The 19,936-nt window shown below is 38.7% G+C and overlaps 1 protein-coding gene across 11 annotated transcripts in view; it reads right to left on the minus strand.

Moving 5' to 3' along the window:
• Window positions 1–8,986: 8,986 nt before the first annotated feature.
• Window positions 8,987–19,936, minus strand: part of sgms1b (sphingomyelin synthase 1b) — a 95,429-nt gene continuing 84,479 nt past the window's right edge. For all 11 annotated transcript variants that reach the window (XM_063071619.1, XM_063071610.1, XM_063071613.1 and 8 more), the window contains 3 exons: window positions 14,037–14,190; window positions 11,700–11,866; window positions 8,987–10,555 (listed from right to left, as the gene is read on the minus strand). In XM_063071619.1, coding sequence (XP_062927689.1) covers window positions 10,370–10,555; window positions 11,700–11,866; window positions 14,037–14,190 — 507 coding nt within the window. In that variant the 3' untranslated portion in view covers window positions 8,987–10,369. The remainder of the gene's footprint in view (window positions 10,556–11,699; window positions 11,867–14,036; window positions 14,191–19,936) is intronic.

The raw sequence follows: 19,936 nt of genomic DNA on the forward strand, positions 1-19,936 counted from the left end.
GGAATGCTAGCATTTTGTTTTATTTCTTCATGGGTTTGGCAAGGACAGGAATTCTTTCCCATTCCCAGTTGGTACTTGAAAATCTGGTGGTGAGCCACATTCTTGAACCTTTCTGTAAGGTGCAAACTACAGAGTTTAAAATGAAATTAGATAACTCGTTGAGGAATTTGTACTTGTTGTGTTACCATGCACCTGTCCCTTTCTGCACCGCGGACCGGCCGACCGGGGTGGGGGGGGGGGCGGAGGGAGGTGGGGGGTGTTCAAGTAGGGTTAAACTCACCTCAACATGTCTTTTACAGTTAGGGTTGCCAACTTTCTCACTCTCAAATAAGGGACAAAAGTAGCAGTCAAATCCCGGGACACTCCACCCCAGGAAAGACTACCATGACCATGAAGCCTTGCACGGGCACCTGTGTGCGCATGCGTGTACGTGCTGATTTTTTTCCTCTCCAATCCGTTTTGCCTTCATCTTCCCGACTACACTGTACATACATTATTTCGACTTTATATAGGCTGTGTATTTATCATATCATTCCTGCATTTACTATATGTTAGTGTTATTTATTTTAGGTTTTATGTGTTATTTGGTATGATTTGGTAGGTTATTTTTTGGGTCTGGGAACACTCAAACATTTTTCCCATATAAATTGATGGTAATTTCTTCTTTGCTTCATGCCATTTCGGCACGAAAGGTTTCATAGGAACGCTCTACCATAGCGGGGGAAATACGGGACAAACCAATTTAGCCCAATATATGGGATGTCCCGGCAAATACGGGACAGTTGGTAACCATATGTTTAAGTTCAACAGTGCATGACAGGGGATGAGGAAAGGTGCAGCTGACTCATATTGTTTCCTCGCGGCCCGGTAGCACATGGTCTGCGGCCCAGTACCGTCCACGACCCAGTGGTTGGGGACCACTGCCATACAGGGATGTTGAACTACACATTAAACAATTGTGTTTAAATGAGTAAAATCTACACTCTTAAGAGTTGTAGGTGTCTCAATGACCAGATGTAGATAGTTAAGGACGCCTAAATGGAGGTTCGAAGCAGAGGGCATAAGTGGCACCATTCTATTAAATGTGATAAGATACATTGTTCCATCATGAATAAGTAGATTTATGAATTTAAAAATTAATTCCATGGGAAATTTAGAAAAATAACACAATCACAAGTGCGTTGATTTTATTTATAACCCATGCACTAATGCTGTGAATATTAGGCAGTAGTGAAATTTGATAAGCAGCTTTGGTTTACAATATCACACAACTTTAGTTGTCCTTGGTGTCCTTGGTTCTATCAATTTGACTGCTTCTCCATACCCTCACCTCATTCTGTAATTGAACAAATTTGCTTGAAGCATCCACTTAAAAATAAAAGTCCAGTAACAACTTAAAAGGGCAAATACAAAGGAAATGTCTGACTTACTTTTTCACAAATAAGTTAGTCAGCAATCCCAAAGTTTGAATAAAGCTTAAGTTATCTTTGCACATAACATTAAAGGAAAAATCACGTTACTTGTTAATTCAAACCCATAACACATTAGCTTAATAGATGAAGCCAGAAACAATTGCCCTTTTTTTATCTGGAGTCCATCAGTTTGTTTCATTATTCCTTATTCTATCAGACTGCAAATCATTAAGCATAATTATACAGAAGATGCAGCAGTCCTAAGTTTTCCAGTCATTAATTGCACATTCCAATCTGCACAAATGACTTGGCCAAATTTTGGAAAATAGGATATTCATCATATGTTCCTATCATTGTCTGCAGGTCCATACATGTTTGAAATAATAAATTACCACAAAGCTACAGTGACTTGTTAAGATTTAGCAGGAGTGAGCAAAATTTAGCTGATTGTTTAAAAAAATCAGCTTTGTTTGCAACAACATGCAAGAAAGCGTGTACTTGTACCAACCAAGTATTAGCACTCCAGCTCCCATTTATGGTTTAAAATATCTGCTGCAATAAATTTAAGTCAAAGGTTACTTACCCCAGGGGATAAGGTGGGGCGTGTCAATAGGATTTCAAAAAGAATACTGTTTTGGAAATGCTTGTCATGACGGAAGCCTTGCAAATACTGTTTTTGGTTCAGTGGGCATAGTTAATCAAGTATACATTTTGGATAGTTGTTGAAATACTAATAAGTATACAGTAACAAATGAAATAAACAACACTGATTCACCTTTGAGGCCTATGTTTAAGCATGCAATGCAAGCATCATTTGCACATTAAAATATCTTTAATGAATTGCTTGACACATCCACTGTGAAAGAAATTCCACCAGTAGCAACCATTCGCTTTACTTTGCAGTGCAACTCTAAAGTCTTAGCTCGAGTTTCGATTATGCCTACTAGCCTAACAGGTTCAGGTGCAGTCATTATTCTGCAACCATAGAAATCATAGAAAAACTACAGCGCAGAAACAGGCCTTTTGGCGCTTCTTGGCTGTGCCGAACCATTTTCTGCCTAGCCCCACTGACCTGCACACGGACCATATCCCTCCATACACCTCCCATCCATGTATCTGTCCAATTTATTCTTAAATGTTAAAAAAAACCCACATTTACCACCTTGTCTGGCAGTTCATTCCACACTCCCACCCACTCTCTGTGTGAAGAAGCCCCCCCTAATATTCCCTTTAAACTTTTCCCCCTTCACCCTTAACCCATGTCCTCTGGTTTTTTTCTCCCCTTGCCTTAGTGGAAAACTCCTGCTTGCATTCATACCCATCATAATTTTATATACCTCTATCAAATCTCCCCTCATTCTTCTACGCCCGAGGGAATAAAGTCATAACCTATTCAACCTTTCTCTGTAACTGAGTTTCTCAAGTCCCGGCAACGTCTTTGTAAACCTTCTCTGCACTCTTTCAACCTTATCAATATTATTCCTGTAATTTGGTGACCAAAACTGAACACAATACTCCAGATTCGGCCTCACCAATGCCTTATACAACCTCATCATAACATTCCAGCTCTTATACTTAATACTTTGATTAATAAGGGCCAATGTACCAAAAGCTCTCTTTATGGCCCTATCTACCTGTGACACCACTTTTAGGGAATTTTGTATCTGTATTCCCAGATCCCTCTGTTCTACTGCACTCCTCAGTGCCTTACCATTTACCCTGTATGTTCTACCTTGGTTTGTCCTTCCAAAGTGCAGTACCTCACCCTTGTCTGTATTAAACTCCATCTGCCATTTTTCAGCCCATTTTTCTAGCTGGTCCAAATCCCTCTGCAAGCTTTGAAAACCTTCCTCACTGTCCACTACACCTCCAATCTTTGTTTCATCAGCAAATTTGCCGATCCAATTTACCACATTATCATCCAGATCATTGATATAGATGACAAATAACAATGGACCCTGCACTGATCCCTGTGGCACACCACTAGTCACAGGCCTCCACTCTGAGAAGCAATCCTCCACTCTTTGGCTTCTTCCATTGAGCCAATGTCTAATCCAATTTACCACCTCTCCATGTATACCTAGCGACTGAATTTTCCTAACTAACCTCCCTTACTGAAGTCCATGTAGACAACATCCACTGCCTTCCCTTCATCCACTTTCCTGGTAACCTCCTCGAAAAACTCCAAAAGATTGGTGAAACATGACCTACCACGACAAAGCCATGTTGACTCTCCTTAATAAGTCCCTGTTTATCCAAATGCTTGTAGATTCTGTCTCTTAGTACTCCCTCCAATAACTTACCCACTAACAATGTCAAATTTACCGGCCTATAATTTCCCAGATTACATTTCAATCCTTTTTTTAAACAATAGAACAACATGAGCCATTCTCCAGTCCTCCGGCACCTCGCCTGTAGACACGGACATTTTAAATATATCTGCCAGGGCCCCTGCAATTTCAACACTAGTCTCCTTCAAGGTCCGAGGGAATACCCTGTCAGGTCCTGGGGATTTATCCACTTTAATTTGCCTCAAGATAGCAAGCTCCTCCTCCTTTTCAATCTGTACGGTTTCCATGATCTCACTAGTTGTTTCCCTTAATTCCATAGACTTCATGCCAGCTTCCTTAGTAAATACAGATGCAAAAAACCTATTTAAGATCTCCCCCATTTCTTTTGGTTCCGCACATAGCCGACCACTCTGCTCTTCAAGAACACCAATTTTGTCCCTTACAATCCTTTTACTCTTAATATACCTGTAAAAGCTCTTTGGATTATCCTTCAATTTGACTGCCAAGGCAACCTCATGTCTTCTTTTAGCCCTCCTGATTTCCTTCTTAAGTATTTTCTTGCACTTTTTATACTCCTCAAGCACCTTATTTACTCCGTTTCCTATACATGTCATACAACTCTCTCTTCTTTATCAGAGTTGCAATATCCCTTGAGAACCAAGGTTCCTTATTCCTATTCACTTTGCCTTTAATCCTGACAGGAACATACAAGCTCTGCACTCTCAAAATTTCTTCCTGAAGGCTTCCCACTCACCGATCACATCCTTGCCAGATAACAACCTGTTCCAATCCACGCTTTTTAGATCCTTTCTCATTTCTTCAAATTTCATCAGGCTCCTGAACCAGTGTAGATAACTTCAATCACCACTACTCTGAACTGCTTCTACCACCTACAGACTCACTTTCAAAGACTCTTTACAACTCATGCTTCCAGTATTATTTTTTTATTTGTGGAGTTTGCACATTGGCCTTCTTTCTCAGTACCCTCTTGTGCTATTGGATCCAGAATTTCCTCACTTGCAATCCCCAGTCACCTCCTCCATAATCTCCATCAGTACAGGTGCACCACAAGGCTGTGCGCTTAGTCCCCTGTTCTACTCGCTTTATACTTATGACTGTGGCTAAGCACAGCTCCAATGCCACATTCAAGCTGGCTGATGACACCACTGTTGTGGGGCGAATCAAAGATGGAGATGAGTCGGCATATAGGAGGGAGACCGAAAATCTGGCTGAGTGGTGTCATAACAACAGCCTCTTACTCTTGTCTGCAAGACCAAGGAGCTGATTATAGACTGCAGGAGAAGGAAACCGGGCATCCTTGAGTCAGTCCTCATTGGAGGATCAAAGATGAAGGTTAGTTACTTTAAATTCCTAGGTGTTCAGAAGATCTGTCCTGGGCCCTGCACTGTAAGTGCAATTATGAAGAAAGCACAGCAGTGTCTCTACTTCATTAGGAGTTTGTGGACATTTGGCATGACATCTAAAACTTTGACAAACTTCTATAGATATGTAGTGAAAGCATATTGACTGGCTGCATTACAACCATGTATGGAAACACTAATGTCCTTGAATGGAAAATCCTTCAAAAAGAAATGGGTACAGCCCAGTCCATTATGGGTAAAGCCCTCCCCACCATTGAGCACATTTACACGGAGCATCATCGCAGGAAAGCAGCATCCATCATCAGGGATGCCCACCACCCAGTTTTTGCTCTCTTCTCACTGCTGCCATCAGGAACAATGCACAGGAACCTCCGGATTCACACCACCAGGTTTGTGAACAGTTATTAACCCTCAACTATCAGGTTCTTGAATGAAAGGGGATAACTTCACGCCCCCATCGTTGAAATGCTCCCACAACCAAAGGACTCATTTTCATGGAATAGTCATCTCATGTGCTCGATACTTATTACTTTATTATTATTCCTTCTTTTTGTATTTGTACAGTTCCTTGTCTTCTGCACTCTGGTTGCACGCCCTAGTTGGGTGGTCTTTCATTGATTCGGTAACACTTACTATGCCATAGATTTATTGAGTATGTATCTGGTGACATATATGTCCTTTGATAATACATTTACTTTGCACATTGATTGTCAATCTTTGTTTGTTTATATATAGCTTTTCATAAACTTTATTGTATTTCTTTTTCTTCCTGCAAGAGAAAGAATCTCAAGGTAACATGCATGAACTTGGATAATAAACTTACTTTGAACTTTAACATTATTTCAGTCCCAAACAGATAGTCATCCAGTTACTTTTGTTAAGTATTGAACATTGTTTGGCCAAGCTGAAACAAGTATTTGAACTGTCTGAAATGGAGATGGGAGACCAGTGAGCATTGGGGAAGCTGTACCTTTGTCTATCTTAAGTGCCATTTTATATCATATATGGCACTATACACATACTTTCAATCATGTTTTGAACTGAACAATCTTTGTGAGGCTTCCTTCATAATAAGCGTCTTCTAAACTCCCCTTATCCTAAAAGATTACTTCCAAATCAAGTTCTTCCATGAGATCTTAAAAGCACTAGGACTCTAAGCATTTTGTCAAGATCCAGCCATATTTATTTGATGAATTGGCCTAAAATTTGGGATGCAATAAACAGAATATGATCAATCACCTATTTACTAGTGAAATACTTGAGGGTGTTGTGGATAGACTGGAGGGTTGAGAGAGGTTACAGAGGGACATGGATAGGATACATAACTGGGCTCAGAAGTGGCAGATGGAGTTCAACCCAGCTAAGTATGAAATGGTTCATTTCAGTAGGTCAAATTTGAAGACAGGGTCTAATATTAATGGTAAGACTCTTGGCAGTGTGGAGGATTAGTGAGATCTTGGGGTCCGTGTCCATAGGACACTCAAAGCTACTGCACAGGTTGACAGTGTTGTTAAGAAGGTGTATGGTGTGTTGGGCTTCATCAACTGTGGGATTGAGTTCAAGAGTTGTGAGGGAATGGTACAGCTATGTAAGACCTTAGTTAGACCCCACTTGGAGTACCATGTTCAGTTCTGGTCACCTCATTTCAGGAAGAATGTGGGTACTATAGAGAGAATGCAGAGGAGATTTACAAGGATGTTGCCTGGATTGGGGAGCATGCCTTATGAGAATGGGTTGAGTGAACTTAGCCTTTCCTCCTTGGAGCAATGGAGGATGAAAAGTGACCTGATAGAGGTGTATAAGATGATGAGAGGGTTTGATTATGTGAATAGCTAGAGGCTTTTTCCCAGGGCTGAAATGGCAAACGCGTGAGGGCATAGGTTTAGGGTGCTTGAAAGTAAGTGCAAGGGGGATGTCAGAGTTGTTTTTCACACAGCGTTAATATGGTGCATACTTCATCTGTTGGACTCCCTTCTACTACCTATGGCTTATTTGCTGTACTCCTTAGACAACTTTCAAATTAACAGAAAGCCAATTCATCCGAGCTCACTACAGTTTTTAAAATAGGCTCTTGAAGATGAGTCCATTATAAATCTGATTCTGTTCTTTTGTTATGTAGGTAAGGAATCAAGCCTACAGATTGTACCTCTGGATTTAACCAAACTTTGTAACTTTCTGAATGGGAATCACATGTAGAAACCTACAGACAACTTAGATTTTTAGGCAACTATTTTTAACATTTCTTGATTTTCATTTGATACTCTAAGTCAGTGAGATAAAAATAGCTAAACACAAACAATGAAATACATAGTGAAAACTACCCCCCCCCCACTCTGTTTCCACAAGGATCATATCCCTGCAACTCCTTTGTCCATTCCTCCCTTCCTACCAATCTCCCTCCAGGCACTTACTCCAACAAGCAGACCAAACGCTACATCTGCCCATACACCACCTCCCTTATTCTCCATTCATGGCCCCAAACTGTCCTACCAGGTGGGACAACACTTCACCTGCGATTCTACCTTCTAATCTGATGGCATAACTATCAATTTCACCCTCTGGTAAACAAATTCTGCCCTCCCCCCAAAAAACACTTTCCTCTATTCCGCATCCTGACCTTTTATAACTTCTCATCTGCCTATTACTCCCTCCTGGGTACGCCCCCCCCTTCTATTTCTCCTACGGTCCACTCTCCAATCATTCTTCTCCACCCCTTAACTTCATCTATCACCTTTCAGCTAGCCTTTTTCTCTCCCCCACCTTTTCATTCTGGCATCTTCCCCCTTCCCTCTCAGTCCTGAAGAAGGCTCTCAGCCTGAAGTGTCAACTATCTTTTCATTTCCATGGATGCTGCCTGACCTGCTGAGTTCCTCCAGCATTTTGTGGGTGTATGAAAATGTACGGTCATGCATTTTAGTTGCATGAATGAAGGCAAGGACTATTTTCTAAACAGGAAGTGATTCAAAAATCCTAAATACAAAAGACTCGGGAGTTTTGTGCAGAGACCCTGTGATAGTAAGAAAGGTAAATGTAACGGTAGCGCTCATTTTATGAGGACCAGAGTGTAAAAGCAAGGATGTAGTGCTGAGGCGGTACAAGGCATTGGTCAGACCATATTTGGAGTATTGTGAGCAGTTTTGGGCCCCATATCAAAGAAAGGATGTGCTGGCATTGGAGAGGGTCCAGAGGAGGTTCATGAGGATGATTCCATGAATTCAAAAGGATTAATACATGAGGAGCATTTGATGGCTCTGGGTCTGTACTCACTGGAGTTTAGAAAGTATGACGGGGGTAGATGGGAAATCTTTTTGAAACTTATTAATTATTGAAAGGCCTAGTTGAGAGAGGACATGGAGATGATGTTTTCATTAAGTGGGGGACCTGAGGGAGTAACTTCAGAATACAAGGAGATCCCTTTTGAACAGAAATGAGGTGGAATTTCTTTAGCTGGAGGGTAATGAGTCTTTGGAATTCATTGCCACAGCCATAACAGCTAAGACATTGGGTATATTTAAAGTGGAAACTGATAAGATTCTTGATAAATAAGGGTGTCAAATGAGATGGATGGGGGAAGAAGGCAGGAAAATAGAGTTGAGGGATTAATTGATGCAGCAGGCTCAATGGGCTAAATGGCCTAATTCTGCTCCCATGTCTTACGGCTATGCCACAGAGTGACAGTGTTTATTATCACATGTTTGATGATGAAAAGGCAAAGAAAGAACAAGACAGCTGGGAGAGAAAGGACATGTTCTCTGATACATGTATTTTCTTCTGTTCTCATTTACTCAATAAAAATTCAAAATGACAAAATCTAATCAACACACAGCAAGTACAAGGAAATTTAAAGCTCAATTCTCATTTAAATTTTAAAATTGTATCAAAACAAACACAGCTAAAGGAAAATGTTTACATTTAAAGTTTTTTATTGTTCATCCTTCATAATTGTTTTACAATACAAATATCACCTTGTGTATTCACAAAACTACAGAAAAGAATTTCCTTTCACATAAAATACAGAATGGAGATCATATTTTGCAATAAAAAACTATTTCCCACATTGGCAAGTATAGACTTCATTTTCACGACTTCTGATTTGGGTGAGATTTAAAGACTACATGCATTATTTGCACAAATATAATAAAATTTATAGAAATAGAGCATCTCTGCAGCTGCTTTACCAACAAATCAGAGGAGCATAGATACTTTGCTAGTACATTAACCTCTGCACACATTTATTTCACCTTCATGTTATGACTTGATATTTAAGAAAAATGCAAAATCTATAAAAAGGAAGTCAAAAACCAACGGATTTGCTGTCATACTTCCCATTTATATAATAAAATAATTTACTTGTGCAGTAATATAGCTAACAGGACATGCCCACAGTTAGTGAATTGAATATAACCATCTTTAATTTTGCACCCAATATCTCTAAGTATTCAAGATATGGATCACAGAAATAATAACTACAAAATTGAATGCTCATTGTTGAGCTTACATTTTGCAATTCTGCAACAGTTAATTATTAACTCAATACTCAAGGTAACATACATATAGGATTTTGAATTTTCATATACTATATCTGAGACCACCTACTGACCATACAATCAGGACAAGAAAAGGCACTAGAAAACTATCAGTCAAAACCTCCACCCGGTGATGATTTCATTCTTGCTATGAGTGTTCTATGCAAACTTCATCTTAGCAGTTGAAAATTCCTGTGAAGATTTGATTTTTTTTGCACTGCCACATTCATTTAACATAACAAGGATGAGTTTTATAAAATGTTTTTGCACTTAAGTTTCTTTTGCCACACTGGTTCTAAAATACATACAGAACCCAGTCATGTTATTTACCAACTATTTTGCTTATATAGCTAAAGAGTTTCAAGAGAATGGCTTTAAGCCCAGTCTTTGGGGCATGAATTATTGAGAAGATAAATTTGATTGAAAAAATACAATTTATCCCAGACACCTTTGCAAACAGGCTAAATAAAACACAAGCAGACAGGACAATTGCCACTGATGCAGTTAATATCAAACACAACTGAATGTGATTGCGTTTATGGCAAATATCAAAGACAAACAGACAATTAACAAAAGATTATATAGTGCATGTCAACTGCTTTTGTTCTATAGTCCTTTGGAAAGATCACAGTGCTGACCAGTTAAATTGGAACACTTTAGTAAAAACGCTGCAATACATGAATTAGCAGAAAGTTCAAAATGGCATCAGCTCAAAGGGATTTTTCAGCACTTTGCACAGTCCTCTAAGTTACCTAGTGTTATGTATCAGTCACTAATCTGCTGTATTTAATTTTTTTCCCAAAGAACTGTGAAATGGATGGCCAGGAAAATGGCAAATGGTATGTAAGAGGTACAATGCCTTGAACGTTGCTTTCCAAAAACCGAAAGAATTTATACCACCACACTTGGGATAGAAAATTAGTCTTGGAGGCTTCCTTTAATACCTTAAAACACAGGAACATAAAAATGTTAATTAAATGGAAATATCGCAAAAACTAATTACATTGCAACAAGAGTAAAATGCATGCAAAGAATGAAATAAGAACATTTCTTGCTTTTGGGTAAGCAGTTGAAAAGTTTCTCAGTCAGGATTATTATGTCAGCTAAACCAACTCCAGTCAACAAGTATCCCAAAAATTAGCCAGTGAAAGTAAGGGACAAGTATTTGTAGTACATTAACTTAAGCTGCACAGTACTTTCCATTCCTAGGATCAGAGTACAAGGCTAACATTTTCGGAAGCCCTTAAGAGATTTATTTCTCAGGGATAAGGGGAAAAAGTATGCAGCACTTGATAGGTTTCTTTAACAAAGCAAAATACTTAACCATTTGTGAGAAACATTTGATAAAGATTAAACAATTCAACATCATGCAATGTAAATGCAGACAATCTGTATTTACTGATTCCAAGATTAATTTGATACATTGCACCTTTTTCTGAACACAAATACCAGCTGTGGATGGTGGGAAAATTTACATTTTTTAAATAGCTATTTTATTATGCTTATGTTAAGAATTAGCATGTGAAAGGCAAATGGCATTATGATACAGGTGGACGTGCTCCTGGATTGGATACTGCTCTAGTCTATTGTTATTCACATCCCTCCAGGTCATACACACTTCTTTTTGGTTTACTCTCCCACTTCCCCTTACTGTGCAAAGCAATGGTAGCACACTGTGTGTCAGTACACATTAAAATCAAAACTTTCTACTGAATGAGTCAAGGCAATGATCATGCATTTTTTATGCACATCTTAAATCTGTTTAGTTTATTTACTCATCGACCTGAAAATAATATTTTGACTGTAAAGTTAGCTATCGTACATGTATTTTTATGGTCAGTCCTAAACCAGGATCATACCAATTTCAAGATTATATCAGATTACAATACAGCACAAAAACAAAGCAGACCACTTCACAAACCTGTCCCTGTAATCTTTCTAACCTTAAAGCAGAATTAGGATAATACGATAAACCACTTTTGATTGACCACAGATACATACAAGTGATATTTTTTAAAAAATTCAAGTTTTTATTTAATTTTTTTTGAAAGAAACAATGCCATCATTGATTTGTAAGTAGGAACTTACTTGCTGTGTAGCCATGGTATGGTACCACCAAAAAAGACGTGTAGTGATATAATATGCCACCACTACATCCACGGTATAGTGATCATGTGCCAGAAGAATACAGAAAACCCCAACAATACTGAGAACCCAGCAGGACCAGTGATACCACCACCAATCTTTCGGAGAATCTGAGAAACGAAATGGGAGTATAATAAATGGGGAACTGCAGTGTGAACATTGCAGTTAATCAGAATGTTCTATTAGCAGTTAAAATACATTAAGAAATGTAGCTTATAAAACCTCAAATTATCTGAGGAAATATTTTCACAATTCATTAGAAGTCGTCAATATTAACTCCGGACAACATTTACGCAGATAAGTCAACAGCTTTCCTATTTCCAGGTAAAGAATCTTTCATCAGAAAAATGAAAAAAAAAACCTACTTTAGTTGAGAGGGATAGAAAGAACAAAATATCAAAGTTCAACTAAATTTATTATTAAGTACGTGTCACCATATGCAACCCGAGATTTGTTTTCTTGCGGGTATACTCAATACATCCAATAACTATAACAGAATCAATGAAAGACTGGACAACCAATGTGCAAAAGACAAATTGTGTAAATACAAAAAGTAAAAAACAGAAGGAAATAATAAACTATAAATATCAAAAACATGAAATGAAGAGTCCTTGAAAGCAAGTCCCTACATGGGTAATGGGAACAGTTCAGTAACGGGGCAAATGGAGTGAAGTTATCCGCTTTGGTTCAAGAGCCTGATGTCTGAGGGGCAATAACTGCTCCTGAACCTGGTGGTGAGAGTCCAAAGGTTTCTATACCTTCTTCCTGATGGCAGCAGCAAGAAGAAAGCAAGACCTACAGTAGGTGGTGGGGGTCCTCTAGGGAAATATCAGTGATTGGATCAAGACCAAGGTTGTCCAGGTGACAATATTGTGCTACTGTTGAATTAGTAGATTAAAAATATGATGGAAAGAGGATGCAAAATAGAGCAATGACTGGAAAACATACAAAAGATAATGCCAGAAATACTAGGCTGAGTAGGCTGATTTTGTGGAGCAAAGCAGAATTAAGGTATCGAGGAACAAGAATGTGTAACAAAAATGGCCAGTTCTGGAAAAAAAATTAGCAAGATTGGTTACCTGAAACTGTTGAATTTAAATCTATACATGCTTCAATGGATCAGCCTCATCAAACAAGACCAAATGACAGTGGGGTGTAGAATTAAAGAACAGGAAAATGGAAGGTCATGCAAGACAACCACTCAATCTGCATTTGGTTCATCCAGTGTAAAGAACACCACGTGATGAGCACCTTGAAGGCAACACATTGGCATGCAACTGCAAGCGAATTGCTGAAAGAGTTATGAAAAGGGCAGTGAATGAACAAATCTCAAGGGGTTGCAAAGGAAACCGTGTCTTCAGCATACCGACAAAGAAATGTTGGACGATGGAATCATTTTTAACATCACAGGATATTGGTGGATGAACTATTGAATGGATACAATTTGGGCTCTGAGGAGAATGTAATGACTCCATGGAAATATACGTAGGCTTGTTAAATGGCTGTACATATGGTGGATGTTCTTCAATGTAAAAGATCATTCACTTTAACATAAGAATTCAAGGATATTAGTATTCAGAGTGACTTGAATAATCTTGTACATGAATCAATTAAAATTTAAGAGCAATGAGGTATTGTGATACTTCAGTTAGCACTGTAATTGCATAGCTAGAGGGTCCCAGGTACAATACATTCTTTGCATGCTGGCTGCAGAGTTTGCACACTGTTTCAGTACCACATATAGTTAAACTACAAGTGGCAAAATGCTGTTACCAATATCATTCCAACACAATTTTTCTGAAATCTTTGGGAAGTTTCCACTACGTTAGATATGCAACATCTGTCCACACTGTCACTGAATGCAACGTATCTGTATTCTAGTGCATCTACAATTGAAACTTGAAGCAAATGTGCCAGAAGGACTGTTTATCTATCATCCAAAAATCCAAAACATACAAACTCATTTGAGGACTCTAAAACTCGTGTTCTTTGTATCAATTTTTTTTATTTGAACAATTCAAATTCTTCTGCACTTTGGTTTTGTCCATCTTTATGTACTGTTCCACATAAATTATATTATATTTCTTTATTTTCCAGTAATTCCCAGCAAGAAAATTAATCTCAGGATATATATTATAACATATATATTTTATTAATAAATTTACTTTCGTCTTTGAAAAAAAATCTTACTTTGCTCTCTCTTAGGTTTGTTGAAGGATCAACGAGATGTACCCAAACAGATTAACAATGTTTAAGAAAAATATTCACGAGAAAACTTACATTCTTTGATAAATAAGTAGGTGAGTGTTAACATAACAGTGTGCCCACTGTACAGGTAGTCTCCACACATGGTGTGCGCTCCTGTGATTGACAGCCCACCTCCAGCTATCATCTTCATAATTCTCCTAAACTGTGCTTCGACATCCCCAAACAGCTGCAAAATAAAAAAAGACATCCACATCTTGAATCAGATTGATATAAATTTACTTGGAATAATAAAAGCTTACATATGGAAATTTTAAATTTATATCATGCAAAAGGTTGCAATGAACTGTAGTAATTATTTTCACTTTTATATGGAAAAATTGCTCTAACAAAAATATTTTTTTCTCACTATCTGGCCATAAATGTGTAATAGATTCTCATGTGACACCTTGCTTCTTTAGGTGCTTTATCCCCTTTTCTGGCATCAGTTTCAATGAGGTTTTGATGATACAAGTCAATCAACTTTACAAAACAGGCAGGTGTTCCAAATCATTTTTTTTTAAAACGGCAGATTTCCTTTTTAAGCAATTTTGACAAACCATTCTCATGTATGAACTTCTGAAATACATTTAGATATCCAGCAAGTTATTACACTGATATGGAACTTAAATGTATTTTGAAACTTTTTAGAATACAAGTTTCTGGACAACAATTTAAACACTACCAAACATCATTGAAATATTTTTATATAAACACAACATATACTACTAAGTCAATCAACTTTTTGTTTGCCAGACATTTAATTACACATCATGAAATTCAATAAGGCTAGATCTTACCGCATAATGAAACATATGCCCTTGGTACCATAGTAGCTTATTTTATCTCAACATTATGTAACTGGTTTGCCCAGAACATTTAGGCGTGAAGGAGTTCTGGAAATATTCATCAAAAATAAATGCATTTATAGTTTTAGGCGGGTCATTCCAATGGGACGGAAGACACTGTGACAGTACCAGCCATATTCTGTTCAGACATGACAACATTCTTCATCCATATCCAAAATTTTATTTTGCTTGAATTATAACGTAGATAACAGTAAAGAAGAATGGGTCCTTTCACCCACCATGTTTGCACTGACCATAGCAGCAACCGAATTCTGTTGCCTGCACAAAGTCTATATATTTTTATTCCTCACCTATTCATGAATAATAAAGCAGTGCATGTTATCAAAAGTATGCTGATGGAAATGACCCCCATGATATATTTATATAGCTAAATTATCCTGGACTAAAAATGTATTGTGGGGTTATTGTGTTGGACAAGAAAATAAGTTCAAGAATTCAAATTAGACTAGACAAAAAATAACAAAAACTGTTTGGGAAATCTTTGAGTGGCAAAGCAAAATAGCCCTGAAAACTGTATAACTAGTTACCATCTATTTAGAAGGTAGATTAATACATTGGCACATACTAGATGGACTGAAAGGCCTGATTCTGTGGAAATTCTTAACAATGGAACATGATACTCCCTATACAGTGTTAGATGTGAAAAATTAACAGATCCCGTCATGGTGCAAATGACGAAGATACAACTGAACCACTTACATTATTTACATCACATTTCAACCTGGCTGCCTAAATTTTATTCCCACCGCCCCCACCCTGTCATGTTCTATTTATAAACTTTCACTTTCCTGCTTTGGTCTCTGAGTGTATTTGATCTACATTCACTATGACTAACAAAATGATAAACAATAACAAAATATCCACAAACAATTATAGCCTTTACAATTTATGGAATTTTGTTGAATGAAATGTTTTCCAGAAAGGAGACAAAAAGCTGCAGCTGCCTGGAAGCAAATGAATAGCTGACATTTCAGGTTGAGACCCTGCATAAAGACTGAGGGGGCAAGGGAGCTAGACGGCAGCAACCATTAATAACCATGGTTGTTAGCAAATAAAGTAGAGTGCTTGCAACTATACAAACATGAGGCAGCCAAGCTTGATATGGGATACCATACAGTTGCAAATGCCTGGCCAGTTAATCACAGCTGCTACTATTCAACATATTCCAATTCTGATTCTACCACTAAGTCAAAAGAAAATCACAATACTGAATTCCAAAATCTAAAACATACACAGAAACAGATGAAAATATTGAACTCAGGCAGTATCCATTAAGAGAGAAAGTAAGTAGATGTTAGGTCAACAACAGTTGAAAGTTCAAAGATAAATCATGTAACACACATAAAAGTTGCTGGTGAACGCAGCAGGCCAGGCAGCATCTCTAGGAAGAGGTACAGTCGACGTTTCGGGCCGAGACCCTTCGTCAGGACTAACTGAAAGAAGAGCTAGTAAGAGATTTGAAAGTGGGAGGGGCAGCAGGAGATCCAAAATGATAGGAGAAGACAGGAGGGGGAGGGATGGAGCCAAGACCTGGACAGTTGATTGGCAAAAGGGATATGAGAAGATCATGGGACAGGAGGCCCAGGGAGAAAGAAAAGGGGGAGAGGGGGGAAAGCCCAGAGGATGGGCAAGGGGTATAGTGAGAGGGACAGAGGGAGAAAAAGAATGTGCATATATAAATAACAGATGGGGTACGAGGGGGAGGTGGGGCATTAGCGGAAGTTTGAGAAGTCAATGTTCATGCCATCAGGTTGGAGGCTACCCAGACAGAATATAAGGTGTTGTTCCTCCAACCTGAGTGTGGCTTCATCTTTACAGTAGAGGAGGCCGTGGATAGACATATCAGAATGGGAATGGGACGTGGAATTAAAATGTGTGGCCACTGGGAGATCCTGCTTTCCCTGGCGGACAGAGCGTACGTGTTCAGTGAAACGATCTCCCAGTCTGCGTCGGGTCTCGCCAATATATAGAAGGCCACACCGGGAGCACCGGACACGGTCTCCTCTACTGTAAAGATGAGGCCACACTCAGGTTGGAGGAACAATACCTTATATTCCGTCTGGGTAGCCTCCAACCTGATGGCATGAACATTGACTTCTCAAACTTTCGCTAATGCCCCCACCTCCCCCTCGTAACCTATCCGTTATTTATATACACACATTCTTTTTCTCTCTCTCCTTTTTCTCCCTCTGTCCCTCTCACTATACCCCTTGCCCATCCTCTGGGCTTTTTTCCCCCCTCCCCCTTTTCTTTCTCCCTAGACCTCCTGTCCCATGATCCCCTCATATCCCTTTTGTCAATCAACTGTCCAGATCTTGGCTCCATCCCTCCCTTTCCTGCCTTCTCCTATCATTTCGGATCTCCCCCTCCCACTTTCAAATCTTTCAAATCTGTTGTGTGCATTTTCAAATCTCTTACTAGCTCTTCTTTCAGTTAGTCCTGACGAAGGGTCTCGGCCCAAAATGTCGACTGCACCTCTTCCTAGAGATGCTGCCTGGCCTTCTGCGTTCACCAGCAACTTTTATGTGTGTTGCTTGAAATTCCAGCATCTGCAGATTTCCTCGTGTTTGCGATGATAACTCATGTATTCTTTTAAAAAGAAAACTGGTCAGCAAGTAAAAAATGTAACTGGGAATGTACAAGATAGATATCCGAACTATAGCTTAACAAGCTACCAACCAATTACCTGGAACGAGAGATTCAGCAGCAGGAGTGGACCAAGAGGAAACTAGAACAGCAGGGAGAGATAAATTGAGGCCCAGGTGCTTGAAGTTGGGAGGAGGGAAAAAGACAAACAGTGTGACATTATAGAAAGGCTGTGAGACGACTGGCTAGCAAGTACAACAGCCTTCATTTTTCTCTTTACAGTTAGGGGCTTGGCTTAAAATACCTCCCTGTGATAAAAGTGTACAGATAAAACTTATAGCTCTTAAGTAAAAGTAAAAACTTAGTAACTATGACAGGCAAAATATTGAAAAACTGAGCAAATGAGAATGGAGATTAAAAGCCAGGAATTTTTATTGCATTGAGGCTGCAAAAGGACCTTTGAAATGGAGTAATAACACAAGAAACACACAGGCGCAAAGTGATTAGCTGGAAAAGATTATAACCTAAATCCAAGTTAAATTATAGTAAAGGTCCAGAGGCATTAATTAAAATTCATAATTTAAACAAAATATTAGCTAGATTCTAGGAACAGAAGTGCTGGTTTAGACTGTGGTGGCAAATGAGGATCATCACTTACAGGTCCTGTACCACATAGGGATTTCAGGCCTCTGAATAGTATAATGTGACTATGCAATAGAGATAGAATGTTTAGATACCAAATGGAAAAGCAGGAAGTGCAGGGCTCTTCTACTTGAGTGCTAAATTGAAGCGATGACACGTTGGAATCCTGGACAGACCATGGAACCAGTGAACAAGTGACCGCACGAAAGGAGCCAAGTATAGTAATGTTATAATCAAGGCAAATTCTATAGTTAGATACACATTATTACTTCTGCAACCACCCTCAAATCCTGTGTAATACATTGCCTCCCCAGTGGCAAGATAAAGGACATTCAAATTCTTTGGGAATTGAGAACAGTCTTGGATAAGACGTACATATTCCAAAAGGACAGGTTCTACCTCAACTGTCCCACAGGAAGGCTCACCAGCAAGAACGGAGAGGGTTTAAGCTACACTGGCAGATGGTTGAGCATAGGACAGTTAACAAAAAAGGATTATGGAAGCGAAAGCTGTGTTCTACTAAACGAGACATTAGTACAACATAGGTGAAAGTAGACAAGGAACAGAAAGAAAGCAACAGTAAAATGGATGAAGTGTGTGGTGAATAATGTTGATGAGACAAAAACAAATAGCTACATGGGAGTATGATGTAGCGCTAATTACACAAATGTGGTTTAAAATAGTCTGTTTTGTGCACTTAATATTGACGTAGACACAAACTAAACAAAAGATGGTATAAGGAATAAACGGAGGCAAGATACAATTGTTGATTAGACAAAATGTATTAAGAAAGAAAGATGTTCAAGACAGTATGTAGAAAAACTCAGATCAGAGGCTAGTAAAGATTGCTTCCTCAGTTTCCAGATATAAAGTACAAATATATGGGGGAAAATTACAGAAGTGCACAAATATTTAGTATAGACCAAGCTAGCCCCCAATTACTTTGCTTGCATCTCTGCCCAACTTGATGCATATGACTTTTGAAGTGTTAGAAGAGAGAAACTTCCTTGACCATTATATTCTTGGTCCAAGCAAGACATTGCCAGAACCAGTGCTATGAAGTGACCTAGTACCAGTGAGAAAATACTGTGATGAGAACACTAACGAAAAACAGACATTATATAAGTAATGGAGGAAAAACAAGGAACAATTCCTTATAGCACTGCTAAACTTTGGTGAAAGGGTATTGAAGCAGGTTAAATGAAATCACAGTCAAGAGAAACTGAAATGGAGCAACATACTGCACTATCTTAAAGGGGCTTTTTTTTTGCCCAGTACAGACCATGTAGATTCCTATTAGAAGACTATAAAGGAGAAACCTAAGCCACAACCTCTTCTATGATGGAGATTATTATAAAAAAAGAACAAGAATGTGTAAGGTACAAAGAAAATAAGATGAGCAAGGAGAAAGGGCAAGAACACAACAGTTATCTCCAAGATGAATCTAAAATTCTTAGCTGACCTGTAAACAGTAAGCAAACAGCATGACAGAAGGTGATACCTATTAGGTATGAGAGCATTCCAAGCTTAAAGGTCAGAGCAAAGCTTGAATAACCACTGTATACACAAATCTATCACAAGGATGTTGCTAAATTATCCGAAGCAGCATTAAAGAGGTACAGAACAAGGTGAAAATCAAAAAGACAGAATAAGGAAAGTTTAGTATGGCTTACCATAATTCTATGTTCCCCTGATGTATGAAATACGTCAGCGAATTGGGAAACAAAGAATGCAGGAAACTACAGGCTGGTCAGTTTACCATTGGTATTTAAAAACTATGATCACAGAAACTATTTGTTGCAGAGCTAGCGTTAAATACAGGACCCAGTATCAATATGC

Source organism: Mobula hypostoma, chromosome 19, assembly GCF_963921235.1.
Source record: "Mobula hypostoma chromosome 19, sMobHyp1.1, whole genome shotgun sequence".
Taxonomy (NCBI): Eukaryota; Metazoa; Chordata; class Chondrichthyes; order Myliobatiformes; family Myliobatidae; genus Mobula; species Mobula hypostoma.